Below are 24,122 nucleotides of genomic sequence, written 5' to 3' on the forward strand. Positions count from 1 at the left end.
TTTATCAAAACAGCGCAAAAAAATGCTCCGTTTGGGTTCTAACGTGCATTTTGCATGGATTTGAATACCCTTTAAAAGAAATGTCAGGCGAAATATCTTAAATGAATTTGTCAGGCTATTTTTTACTCGAACGAGTTCAGAATATACTTTGTGTAGAATCATTGCGAAGTTGCAGTTCAAGCTTTTTAGTATGGATTCCTACATGGGTTGGGCTGTCCCTGGTTTTAACACTAGAGGGCTGTAAAGGCAGAAATAACTCTTACACACTGTCCCATCCTGTCATAGTTTTATTCTAGCATGTAAGTGCTTTTGAATTTAGACATTTGACCTATTTTCAATGTTACTCGTGATGACCAGGCAGACATGGATCTTGGTGGACAAATCAATCAATCAATTGTATCCTAATGTATTTTCCATCGTTATAGCTGTAGCTCTTCGAGTTGGGGCTTCACTTTATAGTGAACTCTCTTCTCGCGTTTCTTCAGAGTTAATAATAATCAGCCCTTGGTCATTTCATTACATTTACATTTAAGTCATTTAGCAGACGCTATTACCCTCATGCTCATCCAAGGTTAGTAGTATTTGCCACATGCTGTGTGCATGACATGCCTCACCCTGTGTGTGCTATCTAACTAAACATAATATTTAGAATTTTGGTTGTATGGTGTTTTCTACAAAGATTGATGAGACTTCTTGTAATGGGGGAGTTAGGGTAATGCCTTATAAACGAATAATGAGCAGTTTATAAACTACTTATAACCCTCTGTATAAATCCTTAGGTTGTTAGGTTGCTACAAGCTGGGCAGGGAGCTATTTTATCGCTGGCCTACTGTCTACTTTACTTGAAATGTAGCCCACCTGTCAAACTTTTTTTTTTTAATTAACTGAACAGAAAGTATTTGGAAGGGTGAGAGAGGCCTGATTATCAGCAAAATCATAGGGCCAATAAAAGCGTTAAATCCCAAGGACACGGTCATAAACACTAAGGCCACAGGTCGTTTGAAGTTTGTTTTCTTTTTATAGAAAGAGTAATGAACTTGTGAATGTGAAACAACTGACGAAACATTTGCTGTTGATTAACTCAATGCACTGAGAAAGTAATGATCAATCACAGATGTAGACCATGGCATGTGAATGACTATTTTAGGATGCATGTGGTGAGTGCAGTGGTGAGATTAGGTCTATGATTATGTCTCTGCATTGTTCGGAATGGGCTCCTAAGTAAGCATTTAACTGTAAAGTCTACACCTGTTGTACTCTGCGCATGCGAACAATACAATTTGATTTGATTTGATGTTGGGATTTGTTCTGGCAGAAGTCAGTGTGCCATCCTCCAATCTTTACTTTAATGTCTATCTTCAAACCTGGAAACTTTCTAAAGGGTACATATGACATGAATAACGAAAAAGTCTCACATAACTCACAAGATCTACAGTACAGTGCAGTACACCCATTGTTACAGTCATGCCCCAATCAACAAACAGGTTTCTGCAATTACCTTGCTGCTGCATTAACTTTGCTCTTGGCCATTGTTAGGATGTATAAGCATATCATTATTCATTCCACTCCAAGAAGCTCATTGTGTTTTATAAGCAATTTTTTTTTTAAAGTCTGTATATTTATTTAAACTGATAGTTATCATACTTAAACAGGTGGCATAAGTGAAAAACATGTAACTGTCAAATCCATAGAAACCTTCAAACGTTTATCAAATAGTATCTCACACTGAATCAAAATCCTCTTATTTCTGCTGATAGTTTGGCCTTATGAGATGCATATCATAGAACCATGATCCTTTCATTATACTCTAATATCCAAGAACTGGTTCTGTGGAAAATGGTTGAGGACTTTAATGTGTGATAATCTAGCACAGGTGACAAGCTGCAAATCCTTTTGCAAGTATAATGCATACCTCAACGGCCAACAGCTATGCTGTTACTTTTGAAAGTTGTAAGTTGCAGTGCCACAGTATTTGTTTACTCTTATAATATCACATATATGACATAACACGTCAGAAATGGCCAAAGTGATGAGTGGATGCACCTGCATGACTTATAGCCACTGTGCCACAAAGAAAGAAAAGCTGTGACCAATCTCATCATGACCATTTGCTTGTGCATTATCCTATAACTACATTGACATTTGGGGGAGATCACCAAATGCAAGAATGACAATTATCCGATGGACTTTTCCTTTATTATTTGAGTAGGCCTAGTGCTGTTACACTTTCAATTGTGCAAATGTCAGACTAGTTGTAGGCCTACAATCATGTGACAGATTATTGTCCAGTGGCTACTGTCTTATCTTAGATGACGGGTTTGCGTCATGGGTGGGCGGGGCTGTACAGAAAATAGACGAACTGAACACATTTGACAAACACTAACGTGAAGGAGGCAGAAAGAAGCGTGTTACACAGGCTAATAACGACTGGTTCAAGATATACGTAGTCTATATGCCAAATAGCGTTTTGTTTGTTATCAGTATATTTATTTCTCATTAATTCAGTTTCAGAGAAATATTTATTTCTAGCTTGCTAGCTCAGCGACGTTCATATCTGAGGGCGTCCGATTTCCCCTCCTCTTCAGAGGCATTACGATGCCCTCTGATTTCATATCCCTACTCAGCGCGGATCTCGACCTGAATTCCCCCAAATCCCTATATTCCAAAGGTAATACATCTATTTTATGTTAAACTGAGACTTTCATGTTTTCTTGTCTGTGTTGTTTTAGTTCTTTTCACTGATATACGCTGTTACTCTCGTACATGTGTGTTGTGAGAGCGACTGCCCTGGTTTATTTGGCCGCCCCGGTCGAGGTGAACGCCAGCGCTCCGCATCCATCTACGTCGCTTTGGCATTGCATCTAAACAGTAGATCTAAAGCCGATGCCGCGTTCAGAATAACTAGGAAATCGGAAATCGCCGACTTCAGTGTATTCAAGACAACTGGGAACTCAGAAAAAACGAGCTCTGACTGGGAAAAATTGGTTTGAATGGTCATCCATCTCGGAATTCCAAATAAGAAACCCAGACATCTTCCAAGAGCGCCGTCTTTCCGACCTGAAGATCACTGACGTCATGATTTGACCTTTTTTTTTCTCTCCAAATTTCCAGTTGTCTTGAAAGCATCATCAGTGTAACGTCATGCGTAAATCTGTTTTTTTTTTATTTTAATTAGAGTATTTTCTTTAACACTAAAGCTAGTTTAATCCTGTTTGTTTCCTATATGTATGTGACGATTATGCAATATAAAAAAGGAAATACTTTGCCTTAAATCCTGTCAATTTCATGCACAATGCCACATGATACATTTACCCTTTTGACCCAGTTTATTATTTATCCACCTTACAAAGGTGAGGACCTCTTTGGCAGGCATAGCAGATCTAGCCTATTTTTTTTGCATTCCTGCTGTCTAGAAAATATTAGTAGGAATTGGCCAAGTGATCTGTTGTGTATTAGATCCATGTGTAGATTATATAAGAAAATAAAATAGAAAGTTGCCTCTTAATAATAGGCTAGTCTTATGAATGTAAGAAAGTATTAGATTTTATACCATTCAATGTAGCTTTAAAAGTTGCTTACCTTGATGCAATGTCAACATGTTACTGTTGTTCGTCACAAGTCAAATAGGCTATTTATTCAGCTGGTAAATGACTCCACAAATTATTTTTATTTTATTTATTTAACATGTAATGATGTTATTAAAGTAATTTGTGTTTATGGTCCAATACCCTACACATATGTGTAGTGCTATCATGAGTATGAGAGGATAAAGGCTGCCTCATTGAGGTCACAACACAAAAATGTTTGATACCCTATGTTGAAAGCCATTAATGCATTCTGTGGAAGTGTTTACCAACACTGTGCCAGCAGTAATTTCAATATTTAATGTTTAAACATACAGTCATCACTCAGATGATGACTTAAAAAAGAGGCAGATACTAGAGTACAATATAGGCCTAGGCCCTATTTCTATGGTGTAGTTGTAGGTCCAAATAGATTCTATTCACCATGGCCTAGTCCCACTGAACAACAACCAAGGGTGCACTGGTTGGCTGAACAGTTAGGGGTGTCTCCGCAGCAGCATGTCAGTCCTCTTGACTGATGCAACAGCCGAGCTGAACTGGGGTTGCTCGAGATCTGCAGCAGAGAGTAGAATCACTGAGAGGAGTGGGTCGCTGCACAGTCAAATGTGAAAGTGTAGAATTAGAGATGTCTTTAAGTATCTCACACTGTACTTGCTTAAAGGTCATGTGCTATTTGTGTGGCAAATTGACAACTGTTTCAGAGCGGCTTTTGTTTTTCCAAGGGTATGATGTTATGTTGGCAATACTCAGTGCCAGGTACACTGATTCATCCTCCAAATCTCTTTTCATATGGTTTCGCAATATGTCTCAATACAGCACTTCAACAACATATCTATAAGCCCTTTGACAAACAACGGTATTAAACATGTCCAATTTCACAGTGAAAGTCCATTGTACATCTCAATACATCTCAAATAGCCAGTGGACTTAGGCTAGCCTATGTCCCTTTTTTTACTCCCTCAAATCCCCTACAAAGTAGAAAGTGTCATCTTTATTAAAATCAGAAATGTTTTGTAACCCATTCCTGAAAACAATTTTTTAATTTCCTGAGTACTGCAGAGATATAAAATTGAAGTCGAAAGTTTACATACCCCTTAGCGAAATACATTTCAATTCAGTTTTTCACAATTCCTGACATTTACTCCAAGTAAAAATTCCCTGTCTTTGGTCAGTTAGGATCACCACATTATTTTAAGAATGTGAAAAGTCAGAATAATAGTAGAGAGAATGATTTATTTCAGCTTTTATTTCTTTCATCACATTCCCAGCGGTTCAGAAGTTTACATACACTCAATTAGTATTTGGTAGCATTTCCTTTAAATTGTTTAACTAGGGTCAAACATTTCGGGTAGCCTTCCATAAGCTTCCCACAATAAGTTGGGTGAATTTTGGCCCATTCCTCCTGACAGAGCTGGTGTAACTGAGTCAGGTTTGTAGGCCTCCTTGTTCGCACACACTTTTTCAGTTCTGCCCACACATTTTCTATAGGATTGAGGTCAGGGCTTTGTGATGGCCACTCCAATACCTTGACTTTGTTATCCTTAAGCCATTTTGCCACAACTTTGGAAGTATGCTTGGGGTCATTGTCCATTTGGAAGACCCATTTGTAACCAAGCTTTAACTTCCTGACTGATGTCTTGAGATGTTGCTTCAATATATCCACATGATTTTCCTGAAGTGCACCTGTCCCTCCTGCAGCAAAGCACCCCCACAACATGATGCTGCCACCCCGTGCTTCACGGTTGGGTTGGTGTTTTTCGGCTTGCAAGCATCCTCCTTTTTCCACCAAACATAATGATGGTCATTATTAGAGGTCGGCCGATTAATCGGAATGGTTGATTAATTAGGGCCGATTTCAAGTTTTCATAACAATCGGAAATCTGTATTTTTGGACCCCGATTTTTAATTTATTTTTAATTTATTTTTAATTTTTTACAACTTTATTTAACGAGGCAAGTCAGTTAAGAACACATTCTTATTTTCAATGACTGCCTAGGAACGGTGGGTTAACTGCCTTGTTCAGTGGCAGAACGACAGATTTCTACCTTGTCAGCTAAGGGATTCAATCTTGCAACCTTACGGTTAACTAGTCCAACGCTCTAACCACCTGCCCCATGAGGAGCTTGCCTGTTAAGCGAATGCAGTAAGAAGCCAAGGTAAGTTGATAGCTAGCATTAAACTTATAAAAAAAACAATTAATCAATCATAATCACTAGTTATAACTACACATGGTTGATGATATTACTAGTTTATCTAGCGTGTCCTGCGTTGCATATAATCGATGTGCTGCGCATTTGCGAAAAAGGACTGTTGTTGCTCCAACGTGTACCTAACCATAAACATCAATGCCTTTCTTGAAATCAATACACAGAAGTATATATTTTTAAACCTGCATATTTAGCTAAAAGAAAGGTTAGCAGGCAATATTAACCAGGTGAAATTGTGTCACTTCTCTTGCGTTCATTGCACGCAGAGTCAGGGTATATGCAACAATTTGGGCCGCCTGGCTCATTGCGAACTAATTTGCCAGATTTTTTAATGTAAATTATTATGTTATAATTAAGTCTATGATTTGTTAGAGCAGTCTGACTGAGCGATGGTAGGTACCAGCAGGCTCGTAAGCATTCATTCAAACAGCACTTTCGTGCATTTTGCCAGCAGCTCTTCACAATGCTTCAAGCATTGCTGTGCTGTTTATGACTTCAAGCCTATCAACTCCCGAGATTAGGCTGGTGTAACCGATGTGAAATGGCTAGCTAGTTAGCGGGTTGCGCGCTAATAGCGTTTCAAACGTCACTCGTTCTGAGACTTGGAGTAGTTGTTCCCCTTGCTCTGCATGGGTAACACTGCGGGTAACACTGCTTCGAGGGTGGCTGTTGTCGATGTGTTTCTGGTTCGAGCCCAGGTAGCGTCGAGAAGAGGGATGGAAGCTATACTGTTACACTGGCAATACTAAAGTGCCTATAAGAACATCCAATAGTCAAAGGTATATGAAATGCAAATCGTATAGAGAGAAATAGTCCTATAATTCCTATAATAACTACAACCTAAAACTTCTTACCTGGGAATATTGAAGACTCATGTTAAAAGGAACCACCAGCTTTCATATGTTCTCATGTTTTGAGCAAGGAACTTAAACGTTAGCTTTCTTACATGGCACATATTGCACTTTTACTTTCTTCTCCAACACTTTGTTTTTGCATTATTTAAACCAAATTGAACATGTTTAATTATTTATTTGAGGCTAAATTGATTTTATTGATGTATTATATTAAGTTAAAATAAGTGTTCATTGAGAATTGTTGTAATTACCATTATTACAAATACATTTTAAAAAACGGCCGATTAATCAGTATCGGCTTTTTTTGGGGTCCTGCAATAATCGGTATCGGCGTTGAAAAATCATAATCGGTCGACCTTTAGTCATTATGGCCAAACAGTTCTATTTTTGTTTCATCAGACCAGAGGACATTTCTCCAGAAAGTACAATCATTGTCCCCATGTGCAGTTGCAAATCGTAGTCTGGCTTTTTATGGGGGTTTTGGAGCAGTGGCTTCTTCCTTGCTGAGCGGCCTTTCAGGTTTTGTCGATTATAGGACTCGTTTTACTGTGGATATAGACACTTTTGTACCTGTTTCGTCCAGCATCTTACATTTACATTACATTTAAGTCATTTAGCAGACGCTCTTATCCAGAGCGACTTACAAATTGGTGCGTTCACCTTAAGACATCCAGTGGAACAGCCACTTTACAATAGTGCATCTAAATCTTTTAAGGGGGGGGGGGGTTTGACTGGGCTGAGCGGGAACTGTACTTCCTCAGTGGTAGGGAGGCGAGCAGGCCAGAGGTGGATGAACGCAGTGCCCTTGTTTGGGTGTAGGGCCTGATCAGAGCCTGGAGGTACTGAGGTGCCGTTCCCCTCACAGCTCCGTAGGCAAGCACCATGGTCTTGTAGCGGATGCGAGCTTCAACTGGAAGCCAGTGGAGAGAGCGGAGGAGCGGGGTGACGTGAGAGAACTTGGGAAGGTTGAACACCAGACGGGCTGCGGCGTTCTGGATGAGTTGTAGGGGTTTAATGGCACAGGCAGGGAGCCCAGCCAACAGCGAGTTGCAGTAATCCAGACGGGAGATGACAAGTGCCTGGATTAGGACCTGCGCCGCTTCCTGTGTGAGGCAGGGTCGTACTCTGCGGATGTTGTAGAGCATGAACCTACAAGAACGGGCCACCGCCTTGATGTTAGTTGAGAACGACAGGGTGTTGTCCAGGATCACGCCAAGGTTCTTAGCGCTCTGGGAGGAGTACACAATGGAGTTGTCAACCGTGATGGCGAGATCATGGAACGGGCAGTCCTTCCCCGGGAGGAAGAGCAGCTCCGTCTTGCCGAGGTTCAGCTTGAGGTGGTGATCCGTCATCCACACTGATATGTCTGCCAGACATGCAGAGATTCGATTCGCCACCTGGTCATCAGAAGGGGGAAAGGAGAAGATTAATTGTGTGTCGTCTGCATAGCAATGATAGGAGAGACCATGTGAGGTTATGACAGAGCCAAGTGACTTGGTGTATAGCGAGAATAGGAGAGGGCCTAGAACAGAGCCCTGGGGACGCCAGTGGTGAGAGCGCGTGGTGAGGAGACAGATTCTCGCCACGCCACCTGGTAGGAGCGACCTGTCAGGTAGGACGCAATCCAAGCGTGGGCCGCGCCGGAGATGCTCAACTCGGAGAGGGTGGAGAGGAGGATCTGATGGTTCACAGTATCGAAGGCAGCCGATAGGTCTAGAAGGATGAGAGCAGAGGAGAGAGAGTTAGCTTTAGCAGTGCGGAGGGCCTCCGTGATACAGAGAAGAGCAGTCTCAGTTGAATGACTAGTCTTGAAACCTGACTGATTTGGATCAAGAAGGTCATTCTGAGAGAGATAGCGGGAGAGCTGGCCAAGGACGGCACGTTCAAGAGTTTTGGAGAGAAAAGAAAGAAGGGATACTGGTCTGTAGTTGTTGACATCGGAGGGATCGAGTGTAGGTTTTTTCAGAAGGGGTGCAACTCTCGCTCTCTTGAAGACAGAAGGGACGTAGCCAGCAGTCAGGGATGAGTTGATGAGCGAGGTGAGGTAAGGGAGAAGGTCTCCGGAAATGGTCTGGAGAAGAAAGGAGGGAATAGGGTCAAGCGGGCAGGTTGTTGGGCGGCCGGCCGTCACAAGACGCGAGATTTCATCTGGAGAGAGAGATCTTCACAAGGTCCTTTGCTGTTCTGAGATTGCTTTGCACTTTTCTCACCAAAGTACGTTCATCTCTAGGAGACAGAACGCGTCTCCTTCCTGAGCGGTTTGGCGGCTGCGTGGTCCCATGGTGTTTATACTTGCGTAGTATTGTTTGTACAGATGAACGTTGTACCTTCAGACGTTTGGAAATTGCTCCCAAGGATGAACCAGACTTGTGGAGGTCTGCAATTCTGTTTCTGAGGTCTTGGCGGGTTTCTTTAGATTTTCCCATGTCAAGCAAAGAGGGACTGAGTTTGAAGGTAGGCCTTGAAATACATCTACAGGTACACCTCCAATTGACTCAAATAATGTAAATTAGCCTATCAGAAGCTTCTAAAGCTATGACATAATTTTCTGGAATTTTACAAGCTGTTTAAAGGCACAGTCAACTTAGTGTATGTAAACTTCTGACCCACTGGAAATGTGATACTCTGTGAAATCTGTCTGTAAACAATTGTTGAAAAATGACTTGTGTCATGTACAAAGTAGATGTCCTAACCGACTTGCCAAAACTATAGTTTGTTAACAAGAAATTTGTGGAGTGGTTGAAAAATGAGTTTTAATGACTCCAACCTATGTGTATGTAAACTTCTGACTTCAGCTGTATATTCTGTTCGTAAATATACACGCTTCTTTGGTTCCAAGTACAGGACCCCAGTAATCTCTGTGCAGTTTAGTCAGAGAGAAATTAAACTTTTTTCCTGCTATCTTCATCAAACCCGAAATTACCATACAGTTACCAGGATTTTTCATCCAGTCAGTCCCGAGGGTGCATGTGAGTGTTCATCTTCAATCACAACGTTGGGCAAGTAGGGACTCTGCTGGTGTAGTGTTGCACCTGAGCCCTGAGTTCCTTAGCATTTTAGATGACTCTTCAGTCTTCATTGCCTACTTTCCAAGACAGATACTGTATAACTTAAACGGCATGTTCCCTCAACTGAAAAGGGAGAAAACCAGTGGGTATATTTTTCTTGTGTCTTTGGTATGTTTGCGGTTTGCTGAAGGTATCCATAAGACGTTGACTCTGTTTTTCAACTGAATTCACAATAATCTGGCCAACCTAAAGTATAAAGGGCTGTGTTGACTTTCTGTCTGACCGTGCTGTTAATCCTCTACCTGGCTGGCTGCTGGCAGTGACCACACAGAGGCTGCATGCCCAGAGTAATCTCTGCACAAACGATCAGATTGTTTCTGTGGCTCAAATTTGCTGAGGGTAGCCTAAATGTCATAGGCCTAGCAGTGTTGGAGAGGTGGCAGAGTGAAGCCCAGAGGGTGTCAAAGAGCCACCCTTAATCAGTGTGGCTTTAAAGCCAGCAGAGTGAAGAAATGACTCCTCTTGACTGATGTCAGGGACTTGTTCATAAATGGGTTAACTTGAGTTGGCCTGACTTGCGGTTGTAATGGACTGCCCCATGTAAGAATATGAAAATGATTCGGCTAGGCCTAGTTTCTTCACTGAAAGTCTGCTTCTTGAGGAGCTACAGATGGATATCATTACAGTGGGCTCACAGGGCTATCTATTTTTCTGTGTCACTACTTTTAAGGGTGGAATGAGTGACCGGGCATGTATGATTCTCTAGACAGGCAGGCTCCTTACATAATCATAATCCGAAAGATTTTGTGTGGGCTTAGAGGACGTTTATCCACTTTTGTAATAAGAAGGGAAAGTAGAGAATTTGAGGGAGAGAGAGATTCCTCAATTGCTGCCCTGTAAATGTTTTGAGAGGTTGAAAACGCTCAAATTTAAATGAGACACTATGTTTCCAGTTTCTGTTTTTACACAATGCTCATCGTTTACTGAGTTTTACAAGCATTGAAATAACATAATGTCATGTGTCATTTTGCTGGACTAGAGCAGGTATTCTGGGGTACGCTCAATGCCGTCAGGGGTACGCCAAATAAAAATATGATTCGCATTTAAAATATATTTATATAAAAAAAGTTTATAGTTTTTATTTTTACATGTTTTTTTTTCTTCACATTTTCAAACAGTCCATTTATATTTTCCAACGGGGCTATACATTTGGGTGAGGTTTTTTTCTCGTCTGAGTAGCCTCGTTTCACTGCCAAAAATAAAATTAAACCATCTAGTGTTGAGAAAAATAACAACACACTGTCAAATACAGGTAACCTAGTCAAATAATTAACATCCAATCACATTAACCGTTACTCTCTCGTGGGATTCCACTAACGGTCTGTATGTAGCCAAAAGTAGCTGCTGCTCATGTTGGTATCAGTACTGATGGCGCAAAAGCTATGACAGGGAGACATAGTGGAGTGGTAATGTGCGTGCAAGCAGTTGCTCCCGACGCCACTTGGGTACACTGCAGCATCCACAGAGAGGCTCTTGCTGCCAAGGGAATGCCTGACAGCTTGAAAGACATTTTGGACACTACAGTGAAAACGGTTAATTTTGTTAAAGCAAGGCCCCTGAAATCTTGTGTATTTTCTGCGCTATGTAATGATATGGGAAGCGACCATGTAAACCTTTTACAACATACAGAAGTGCGCTGGTTATCAAGGGGCAGGGTATTGACATGTTTTTTAAAATTGAGAGACGAGCTTAGTTTTCTTTACTGACCATAATTTTCACTCGTCTGACCCCTTGTATGATGACGAGTTTCTCACATGACTGGTCTATCTGGGTGATGTTTTTCCTCACCTGAATGATCTGAATCTAGGATTACAGGGACTCTCCTCAACTATATTCAATGTGCGGGACAAAATTGAGGCTATGATTAAGAAGTTCTCTGTCTGCATTAACAAGGACAACACACAGGTCTTTCCATCATTGTATGCTTTTTTGTGTCAAAATGAACTCAAGCTTACGGACAATGTCAAATGTGATATAGCGAAGCACCTGAGTGAGTTGGGTGTGCAATTATGCAGGTATTTTCCTGAAACGGATGACACAAACAACTGGATTCGTTGTCCCTTTCATGCCATGCCTCCAGTCCACTTACCAATATCTGAACAAGAGAGCCTCATCGAAATTGCAACACGCGGTTCTGTGAAACTTTAATTTCATCAGAAGCCACTGCCAGATTACTGGTTTTGCAAATCACACTGTTAAGACACTGATGCCCTTTGCAACGACGTACCTATGTGAGAGTGGATTCTCGGCCCTCACTAGCATGAAAACTAAATACAGACGCAGACTGTGTGTGGAAAAGGATTTTAAGACTGAGACTCTCTCCAATACAACCCAACATGGCAGAGTTGTGTGCATCGTTTCAAGGACACCCTTCTCATTAACCTGTGGTGAGTTATTCACAATTTTTGATGAACAAATAAGGTTTTATATGTAAGATGGTTAAATAAAAGAGCAAAATTATTGATTATTATTATTTGTGCCCTGGTCCTATAAGAGCTCTTTGTCACTTCCCTCTAGCTGGGTTGTGACAAAAACTCACACTCATTCTTATGTTTAATAAATGTATCGTATAGTATGTGTGGCAGGCTTACAATGGTGTCAAAAAACAACATTTGAGAGTGCGCTGACCCTGGTGCTAGAGGGGGTACGCAGCTGGAGGTTGAATGTTTGAAGGGGTACGGGACTATAAAAAGTTTGGGAACCACTGGACTAGAACATGATATGGCCCCATTGACACTGAAACCACTTGTATGACAACTAATCTCTTCATCTCCAATCCTCAACTATGATTTCTGAACCATCCATCAAGATAAGAGGCAGAGGATGATCATTGTTTTTCTTAGGATTGTTTTCAGCAGTGGTGGCAAGGGTAAGGTGGGGGTGGGTACATTGTTACTATTCGTGCAATGACATGCTACCTGTTCCCATAGACTTTCAGTCATTGAGCCAACGACTATCCTTTTAAAAGCATGTCTTGGCAGAAATATATATATATATATATCTACAGTGGGGAGAACAAGTATTTGATACACTGACGATTTTGCAGATTTTCCTACTTACAAAGCATGTAGAGGTCTGTAATTTTTATGATTTTTAAGTAATTAATTAGCTTTTTATTGCATGACATAAGTATTTGATCACCTACCAACCAGTAAGAATTTCGGCTCTCACAGACCTGTTAGTTTTTCTTTAAGAAGCCCTCCTGTTCTCCATTCATTACCTGTATTAACTACACCTGTTTGAACTCGTTACCTGTATAAAATAATCCTGTCCACACACTCAATCAAACAGACTCCAACCTCTCCACAATGGCCAAGACCAGACAGCTGTGTAAGGACATCAGGGAAAAATTGTAGACCTGCACAAGGCTGGGATGGGCTACAGGACAATAGGCAAGCAGCTTAGTGAGAAGGCAACAACTGTTGGCGAATTATTAGAAAATGGATGAAGTTCAAGATGACGGTCAATCACCCTCGGTCTGGGGCTCCATGCAAGATCTCACCTCGTGGGGCATCAATGATCACGAGGAAGGTGAGGGATCAGCCCAGAACTACACGGCAGGACCTGGTCAATGACCTGAAGAGAGCTGGGACCACAGTCTCAAAGAAAACCATTACTAACACACTACGCGTCATGGATTAAAAATACTGCAGCGCACGCAAGGTCCCCCAGCTCAAGCCAGCCCATGTCCAGGCCCGTCTGAAGTTTGCCAATGACCATCTGGATGATCCAGGGGAGGAATGGGAGAAGGTCATGTGGTCTGATGAGACAAAAATTGGTCTAAACTCCACTCGCTGTGTTTGGAGGAAGAAGAAGGATGAGTACAACCCCAAGAACATCATCTCAAACGTGAAGCATGGAGGTGGAAACATCATTCTTTGGGCATGCTTTTCTGCAAAGGGGACAGGACGACTGCACCGTATTGAGGGGAGGATGGATGGGGCAATGTATTGTGAGATCTTGGCCAACAACCTCCTTCCCTCAGTAAGAGCATTGAAGATGGGTCTTAGCTGGGTCTTCCAGCATGACAACAACCTGAAACAACACACAGCCAGGGCAACTGAGTGGCTCTGTAAGAAGCATCTCAAGGTCCTGGAGTGGCCTAGCCAGTCTCCAGACCTGAACCCAATATAAAATCTTTTGAGGGAGCTGAATGTCTGTATTGCCCAGCGACAGCCCCAAAACCTGAAGGATCTGGAGAAGGTCTGTATGGAGGAGTGGGCCAAAATCCCTGCTGCAGTGTGTGCAAACCTGGTCAAGAACTACAAGAAACGTATGATCTCTGCAAACAAAGGTTTCTGTACCAAATATTAAGTTCTGCTTTTCTGATGTATCAAATACTTATGTCATGCAATAAAATGCAAATTACTTACTTAAAAATCTTTTTTTTGTTTGTTTTAGATTCTCTCTCTCACAGTTGAAGTGTACCTATGATAAAAATTACAGACCTCTACATGCTTTGTAAGTAGGAAACACTGACGATTTTGCAGGTTATCAAATACTTGTTCTCCCCACTGTATATATACACAAAAAATGCATCTAAATTAATATAGGGGAAAAACTGGGATGATAAAGAAGATGATGATAAGCATTACATAGACAGGACAGAGTACAATGAACATTGAATGTTCTGTTGACTCTCTTAACCTAATTTTTAGGCTTTAAGTGGTAATTTATTACATCAATTGTCAAACACCTACATCCTTGTAGGTAGGTAACATCTATTACAATGTTATGTGGCTGATATAAAACTATGGAACGCCGTTTGGGTCTTTGCGTGTCAAAAAAGATGCACGTCAAATAACACTATTTGATACGTCAGATAAGCTTGTTGACCATTCAGGACCTGAATATGACTGCACGTCCCATAATAATTAAATGCGTTCATACATTTTTTACGTAGTTATTACACATTGATTACACTATAACTCGTATTTCATATGTCACAATGATTCATCTATATGTATGCTATGATGCTGATAAAGTTGTCTCGCGCACCTACAGTCCTGGTCATAATAAAAGCTAGCTAGCTCATGGATGCTAACAATGATCTTCCCCAAAAACATAGCAAAACAACAATCTGTTTCAGTAGCTATAGTTAACTAGCTAGCTGTCATCATCTAAAATAACCCTAATTTATTAAACAGTTCTTATTTGATTAATGGTGGTCTGACCCATCTATGTGAAGCTAGCCACAATAAGGATTAACCACAATACTGGACTTTGTGGTTAGCCTTTAAATTAAAAGTATGTAATTGACAGTGATGCAAATGAATACAAATAGTGTAATTATGCCATAATTGTATAGATCATAATAAACGAGGTTGGAACGTTGTTATATAAAATCATCAAAAGACAATTAGTTAATTTGACAATCTGTTGAAATCACACAATGTATTACACTTCAGAATTGCTTTGGGGGCATACTTATTTCACTGTACAGCATTACCCATGTCATTGATCCACAATCCATCGGTATCAGTCTACTCTGTGACACGCAGAGAACATTAGCATCATAGCTCTTATTGCAGGACTCTGAAACAACTGAATTGAGCTACATTTCTGGTCAACCTACTATGTGTATTAAACATTATTCCTGAAGAAAAACAATACTGTGTGGATGTTTTGGAGTCAGATAACTCAGAGGAGGGTGTTGGGAAAATAATGTATTGAGTAGACAGATACCTAATTTCATTGATCCCCAATCCTTAGGTAAAGCTGTACAGTGCAATATGAATGTGAATACACACAATAGGCTGACTGGGGAGGTGATTTCACAGTCCCGCTATAAGATCTACAACGCTAATATTTGTGTAAACTCTTAACAGTTGTTTTCTGTGGGTGTCACCGAGTAGACTGATACCCCATTTCATTGCTTCACATTCCAACCTTGTTTAACATTATCTAGTTTAAATATGGCATGATTCCAACAATTGTAAACTTCTGCATCACTTTCAAAGAGGTACTTTTTTTAAAGGCAAACTGCAATTCTACTATTGTACCTATTTTTTTTATTATGGCTAGCTTCACAACACAGATGAAGCTAGCAGGCTGCTTATAACGTTAGCTGGCTAGCTATTTATTTTCATGAACTGAAGTTCAGTTTCAATAGGTGAACAACAAGTGGCTACCTATCTAATACTTACTCACAAGGATTCCTAAATCATTGCTAAGAATAGTGAAAATGACTGCAGTTTCTACTGGTCATTGTTTTCAGGTTGGTTGTATTGGTGCTAACTAGTAGCGGTCGAGCAAATAATGCTTTATTCCTAACGCGGTATTGTTACACATCGTTTGTGGCCGGTGTGTGCTTGTTTGCATACTTTTTTTGTACTGCTTTGACAGTGCTACTTATAATCGTGGTGGCGCTTGGCTTGCACGTGCAAATTCAGCACTCACAATTTGACGTGTCAAATTAAACGCTTATTTAATCGTCAAATAGTTTTATTGTCAAATAGTGTTATTTGACGTGTATCTTTTTTGACACGCAAAGACCCAAACGGCGTTCCATAGTCTGCAGCTGAAGTTGTATCAAAACATGAAACATTCACAGCTTACATGGAAGTTGGAGCAGGCAGCTGTTTATCTCATGGCTGCGTGAGGTTGTGTCGTCATACTGTACTTTTCTTTTCTGTCATTTACGGATCATATTGTGGTGTTTCCCGCGGCTCAGAGAGAGAGTTCCAGGGCCTCTGGGAGCAGCTCTCTAATGATGCAGTGAATCACACTACACTGCAAACACGGCTGTGGAGATGGAGCCAAGCATATGGCTGTGTCTCTGCTGTCTGAAAACATGGCAGAATGCCCTAGAGGTGAAACACTTCTATTTCTAGTACATCTCTCCTATTACATCTGTTTTTAGTCAGAATTCACATAGTCTATATGTAGATGTAGGGGCAGTGAGGGCTTAGGTTGCATTTAATACATCTCAGTTGGGTTTTGTAATGTGATCCAGGTACAGTACCATAGACGTAAGAATATTTGAAACTATAGGATAAGAGCATACTTCGCTTGTCTTCGGGCTGTCAATTGCCACGGACCTCACAAAATGATATCACGATACTTAGTGCCAATGCGATTTCTATTGAGATGATCAAGATTTTATGTGTTGTGTTTTGATGTTCCAAACATTGCTCACTATATGTCTGCTGCAGAGAGAAGAGAGCATGAGAAAATTAGTTTTGATCAGTCATTATAATAAAAGTGTTGAAAACATGTTGGCTCAATATTTTTCTAAAGAAGATTGAGAACAAGTTATAGGATGAAAAATACTGGAGGTTTGGCACAGGTACAGCCACAAGTGCTAGCAAATTCTACCTAGCAAAATTGATACTTGGGAGTCAAAGTATCAATATAATATTTTCCAAAATAGTCTTGCAATTTTCTTTACCCCATCACCAGTTTGCCTTGTCAAGTTGTAGAATTGTGACTTGTGACTTGAATTGTGAGGTATAACAACCATTAGAAGTCAAATGGAATTGGAAGATTACAAGGCAAGATATTTGAAATGGCCAGCCACACAATGAAACCTTTACTCCTGAACACTTACTTCACTGTTAAGTTAATTCGTTGGCCCAATTTACAAGCCCTGTGGTTTTGGTAAGCTTAAGAGTTCAGGCCTCGAGAGACTGGTCCCTGTCTTAATGAGTGTATTACACAGTGATGCTTTCCATCAGTATTGGTATCTTTGTCCTACTCTGGACCACAGATCTCCCTTTGGCAGAGGCCCTCTATGTCTCTAAGCTGGCCCACCAGAGCCCATAGGATCAATCATTAACCATCACAAGGGGAGCGGGCTGCTTTGTGTGCTTGCCCTCAATTAATATTGACTCTGCTATGTTAAACAAACTTGGTGGCATGCGCTTAAAAATATTTGATTTCCTTGAATGCTAATATATTTATGATGATGAAAGATCAAAGACCTCAGAGGGACAACATATTAAGCCAGTTTTTGATTAGATTCTTGATAATAATTTGAAATGTTTGACTTTCTGATCGGAACAATGAGACTACAATACCAATCTCCTCTCTTTTAAAACCGATGAACAAACATTCAGTCCCACACCTGTGCTTGCACTTCTACCACAAATCTGCAGGCATGGCATACACAGGGAAAGGATGGATTAGTGATCTCTCTTTTTAACCTTATGGATTATCATGGGTTTAGAGAGAAGCCGAAATCTAAAATAAATCAGCTTTCCCACTCTTTTTCTGCTCCACACAATTTGAATTTAGTCTAATCACAGCAGTTGATGGTGTCAGTTTCACACTACTACCCAGGCACACTTTGAAACATGCCCAGTATCCTTCTGATGATGATGTGCAGAATTATGGCCTAGGTTCTATTTTCTCAGCCATGTCCTTAAGAAATAATCTCCTTGTTCACTGGATGGTTGCTTGTGTTTTTAGTCACGGTATTGAGAGGCTCGAAAGTTAATTTGTTTCTCTCGTTTTGTTACAAGAAGGTGTTTTCCTCTCAAACATAATTTTGCCAGAGACCAGGTTATAATAAGCCATGCTGGGTATTATATGTCATGCAGGGTATAATACCAGTGTGCCAGCTGGGGGGCTTTACATTAGGTACAAGTGCCACAGAGGACCGTTACAGGGCCATCCGTGTCAGTGAGTTAGGCTATAAGGATCCACAGTGGGTTAGTTGGGGGCAAGTGTAAGGTAATAGTATATTTCTGCCAAAGTGGATGCTTGTCTCAATGTCTAGTTGCACGCAGATAAATCCATTGTATTTAGTTTCCAAGAACCATCATATGATTTAGTGTCTTTAGGTGTAGGCTACTGCTTTAGGAACATTGTCATAAACTAGGCTAAATGTTTTAGTACTGTATATCAACTATGCCGATGTGAATCAGACTATCAATGAATGGATTGTTTTGAATCCAAAAACATTTGGTATTTTTTGATTTGTCATAGGCCGGAGAGAGGCCTACTTTAGGACTCTGACTGTAGGAGAGTTAATTACAGTGTGGTCTGGACATTTTGAAATATGGCCGGTATTTTTCAGTCCATTTTCTTCTCCAGGATTAGCTTAATCCATAACTATTTTTAAAGAGTCGTGGTCATGTAAATTGCTGTGTACTTAAGGTAAAATGTATGTTCAATGACAAACTATAGCTTAGTCTCCAGTCTTTGTTATCTGTGGGTCTGGGTCGCTCTTTGTTGTGAATCCATCCAGTGGTTACCAAAATGCTTGGTTATTTCTGAGTAGCTCATTTTTTTTGTGCTTGTCTGGATATTAAAAGCTGTATGTCACCACCAACATGGAAGGAAATGGGTCGGCTTCACGTCCACTGTGTTGACATGGCTGAGAGTGGTAGTTCTTTCACTTGGTTCAAAGAGCCAATACAGATGACAGTTACGGGTGTAGGATCTTACTTTGATCTGTATTGACGCAGCAAACTAGTCCTGCAGCAACCGGATGTGAGCTTTTAGTCAATAATGTTGCTTGCTTGGTGGTTAGGTTATTAGTTGGTCAAAATAAGGTTACATGAATCGTGGAATACTGTTAATATAACTGTGTGTAAGTACAGGTTTTCAGTGAATTCCTGTAAATCACAATCTGCATTTCCTGCAAGGCAGGAAAATTCTAAGCAACAAAAGAGTGATCAAATTCATCTGTATGTGAAAACAGCACGATTTCTGGTAGATGATCAGTTGACCAAAAGCCTACTTTTTTTCACCCAATGTTATTGTTCAAAATATGTCTTGGGCCAACATGTTTAACAGGTTCTTAAATGCTTCTTATTCTCTCAGAGTACAATGTTGTAAATGAGCAAGAGCTGTCAACACTAGCTGGGTTATTACAGCGGTGTATGCAGAAAAGTGAGCAGACTTGTTTTGAGAAATGACATTTGATCACACAGCCCACTCTCCCTCAACACTAGCCTACGTCAAACCAGGCTTCACTGATGGATCTTAAATCCATTTAATGACGCAAACTGGACAGCAGGGCTGTTTCTAGCTTTTTGGGGGCCCTAAGCGATATTTGTTTGGGGGGCTCCGCCACCTTGAAGGGCAAGCGCGTCTGCTAAATGACTTAAATGTAAATGTAAAACATATTTTACCCCCCCCTCTTGGAGGTGGAGAGAGAGAAACCACAAGGTTTAGATTAGCTGGCTAGACTAACTTACCTAGCAATCTAAACTGTTAGTTGACATGGGCTTATTGACTGGCTGTCAATAACTGACATGACGAGGAATACATCCTTCCTTTTTGTTTGGGGGCCCCCTAGCGGCCATGGGCCCCTAAGCGGCCACTTATGCCTAGTAACGACACTGCTTCCCCCATAACTTCATTTTTAGAAACTCTCAGGGGTTAATGGTTAACACTAACCAAACCTCAGTAAAGAGGAGTAATAGGCCTCAGGTCAAAACATTACGTCTTTCAGTATTTACTGTGACCTTGTTTAGGCTCTAACCATCCTATGCATGAACGGTTTAACCTCCTAGCACCCATAGCAACAGTCACTGATAGTAACATCAACACTTGTCATTTCACCTTGCAGTGGTTATCATCCCTCTTGTTCTCGTATCAAATTGACGGATTTCTGACGGTATTGAGAGGCTTTCATTAATCAATGTTATTTTTTAATATGTACTTCTTTGGTTTAAAATGACTGCAGAACAATGTAGCCAGTGTCATAGGCACCCTGATCATAATTTGGCAAGGGAATACTAGTTCAGATGAGTGTGAGAAAATATGTAGAGCAAAAGCCACAATAGTTGCAGGGCTACAATCTCTATAAAGCATGTCAAGAGGTTGGCAATGCAACAAGGCCAGTTGGTTAAGGCCTACCTTTCTCAAAACATCAGTATTCCATAATGATCGACACACCAGTCCCTGTTGTTGCATGGTTTGTAATAATACAATCACAGTCACTGCTGTGAATGAAGTGCCTCGCCACATTGAGTTTAAAAACACAACTTTTATCAGTACTGTTAAATGTCATTTGTGATTTAGTGAACATCAAGACTGGTCTCATGTGACTTTAATTGATTACATAGGGCTAGTATTTCAGAAACCCTGTTTTAGGAGCTACTGAAAGGATTCCCAGATCAGTTGTCTGTTTGGGACAATTCAAGAATGACACAATTGTGCAGGAAGAATGACACATCGGACAGTTGGTAGCCTAGCAGTTAGAGAGGCGAGCCAGCTACCGGAGGGTTGCCAGTTTGAGTCCCGGGTCTGAAGGGGGAAAAAATTGTCTGAAAGTGAGCCAGGCAATTGGATGGTTGCTGGTATCCTAAGTAGAGGTCGACTTTTAGAGGTCGATTTTTCAACACCGATACCGATTTATTGGAGGACCAAAAAAGCCAATACTGATTTAATCGGACAATTAAAAAAAAAAAATATATATATATATATATTTGTAATAATGACAATTACAACAATACTGAATGAACACTTATTTTAACTTAATATAATACATCAATAAATTCAATTTAGCCTCAAATAAATAATGAAACATGTTTAAATAATGCAAAAACAAAGTGTTGGAGAAGAAAGTAAAAGTGTAATATGTGCTATGTAAGAAAGCTAACTTTTAAGTTTCTTGCTCAGAACATGAGAACATATGAAAGCTGGTGGTTCCTTTTAACATGAGTCTTCAATATTCTCAGGTAAGTAGTTTTAGGTTGTAGTTATTATAGGACTATTTCCCTATATACCATTTGTATTTCATATACCTTTGACTATTGGATGTTCTTATAGGCACTTTACTATTGCCAGTGTAACAGTATCGCTTCCGTCCCTCTCCTCGCTTCTCCCTGGGCTCGAACCAGGAACACATCGACAACAGCAACCCGCGAAGCAGCGTTACCCTTGCGGAGCAAGGGAAACAACCACAGGCTCAGAGAGAGTGACGTTTGAAGCACTATTAGCGTGCGCTAACTAGCTAGCCATTTCACTTCGGTTACACCAGCCTCATCTCGGGAGTTGATAGGCTTGAAGTCATAAACAGCGCAATGCTTGACGCACAACGAAGAGCTGCTGGCAAAACACCCGAAAGTGCTATTTGAATTAATGTTTACGAGCCTGCTTCTGCCTACCACCCCTCAGTCAGATACTTAGATACTTGTATGCTCAGTCAGATTATATGCAACGCAGGACACGCTAGATAATATCTAGTAATATCATCAACCATGTGTAGTTAACTAGTGATTATGATTGATTGTTTTTCATAAGATAAGTTTAATGCTTGCTAGCAACTTACCTTGGCTTACTGCATTCGCGTAACAGGCAGTCTCCTTGTGGAGTGCAAAAAGAGAGAGGCAGGTCGTTATTGCACTGGACTAGTTAACTGTAAGATTGTATCCCCCGAGTTGACTAGGTGAAAATCTGTCGTTCTGCCCCTGAACGAGGCAGTTAACCCACCGTTCCTAGGCCGTCATTGAAAATAAGAATGTGTTCTTAACTGACTTGCCTAGTTAAATAAAGATTAAATAAAGGTGTTTTTTTTAATGGCAAAATCGGTGTCCAAAAATACCGATTTCCGATTGTTATGAAAACTTTAAATCGGCCCTAATTAATCGGCCATTCCGATTAATCGGTCGACCTCTAATCCTAATTGCCATTGCCTGCCGTTGTCCCCTTGAGCAAGGCAGTTAACCTCACACAACAACTGCTCCACGGGCGCCCAGTGTGGCAACCCCTGCTCCAACCTGTGTGTGTCTTTTGGTGGGGTTGGTCTAAAGCAGAAGTCACATTTTGGTTAGACCTTCTGTACAATCGACAAATACAGTGATCATAATCTTGTGCCAAATTATCTGCACGTTCCGCAGTTGTAGCTTATCTTTAAAAATCAGAACTTGGCACTATTTGATTTCTGCTACTGCCAGTAACTATAAGGAAATACATGTAGGCTTTAGGTAGGCCTATGCACTTAACAGCATAGTCTCTGACCAAATAGGGCCTTAAATTGGGCGATACAAATACCCAGTCTCAACACTGTCCCTTGGCTTTTGTCTCAGAGACAGATCCTGCTGTATTCAGTGATACCCTGTGCCCACAGTTGAACTCCGGTGGTTAGACTAATTCTCATGTTAGTATTTGATAAATCTCTTGTCGACAGATGCACGTAACATAACTGGTAGTAGCAGCTGTCGACAGAATGTATGATGCGACGGCTAAAGCCCGTTGCATGTTTCCAAATCGAAACATTTTGTGAATATTTTATGACAAAATTCTGTCAAGTTTTGGTGTTTGGTAGGGATTTATTAATCTGTTTACGCGCACAAACATTTTTCTTGAGGCAAGTCGAAGTTCGGTAGCCGAAGTCTGCTCCCCTTCGTCAGTGATTGGTCAACAGTACTACTCCTAGTAGGAGTGGGAGCTAGGGACAGGGTTTTTCAATAGTGTTTGTTGTCATTGAATGAGAGACAACTCATTTTCATGCAAATTGTTTTACTTAAATAATCCAGTTAGATGTGATATTGCACAACGTCCAAATGAATGACAGATTTCTTGATTTATCATAGATTAATTATTTTGAGTAATTGTTACTGGGTATGTTGTTGCTACAGCATCTCAAGAGGGACAAACAATAATATTGCTGCTTTTTTAAGGGATCATGCGAGGCACAGATGTTCACTTTGCCTAGCCAAGTTCTGCTAGGAGCAAACCGAACCTAGTATGCAGGGGCCTTTACGAGGAGCTTACAGGTACACACATGTTTTATCACTGGTCATTTGGGCAAATCACGATATAGCAGGTCCTCACATCTTTCAAATTTCAGAAGGGAAGAGATATCTGGCCTGTAGACTTGCCACAAAACTGTCTGAGAGGTTATGTTTAGAGTGGTGGAGAATTTTCTTATTGTCATTAGTAATTTTTCGAACACGTCCCCCTCCTATAACCTAATCGAGCATCTGACGCAATAATGCAAGGTTTTAGTTCTGGATGTCTCAGGTTAGTGGTTTATTAAATTCTCTCTGGCCACAGGTGCTGTACCAGTGAGAGACGGGATAGGCTGGGAGTTTGGCTGTGGCGCCCTCTGCTCTCGCTGTGCCTCTCCCTCGTAGGAGACTGATTTGTGACATCTTTCTGTGAAAACCTGAAAGCGTCTCCGAGCTCTGATCCCTCTGATGTTTCTACCCAGAGCGAAATGCACACTTTTTTTATTTCACCAAAGATGTTAAATATTTAGAGGGCTAAATCATAGCTGCCAGGAGCTTTTCCATTGGCAGATGAGAAGACAAGGTCAGGTTTCAGTGTAGGCTTACAGCTTTGCTAGTCCCGCCTCAAAGAGCATGGCTCCTTATGTGGACTCTATGACATGTCTGCCCCATTTGGATCCACCGCTAATGAGCATTGTTCATCAATCTTAACCAAAGGCCATAAGCCTTTTCTGGTAGTTTTCAGATAACCCCTTGCTCTTTAGTGTTATTAAAAGTCCTG

The 24,122-nt window shown here is 40.8% G+C and overlaps 1 protein-coding gene across 1 annotated transcript in view; it reads left to right on the top strand.

Annotated features, from left to right (window-relative positions):
• The first annotated feature begins 2,370 nt into the window (after nt 1-2,370).
• Nucleotides 2,371-24,122, top strand: part of LOC115112220 (nuclear factor of activated T-cells 5-like) — a 68,063-nt gene continuing 46,311 nt past the window's right edge. Inside the window, 1 exon segment of the mRNA XM_029639127.2 lies at nt 2,371-2,668. Coding sequence (XP_029494987.2) covers nt 2,596-2,668 — 73 coding nt within the window. The 5' untranslated portion in view covers nt 2,371-2,595.

The sequence above is a fragment of the Oncorhynchus nerka genome, linkage group LG28 (assembly GCF_034236695.1).
Source record: "Oncorhynchus nerka isolate Pitt River linkage group LG28, Oner_Uvic_2.0, whole genome shotgun sequence".
NCBI lineage: Eukaryota > Metazoa > Chordata > Actinopteri > Salmoniformes > Salmonidae > Oncorhynchus > Oncorhynchus nerka.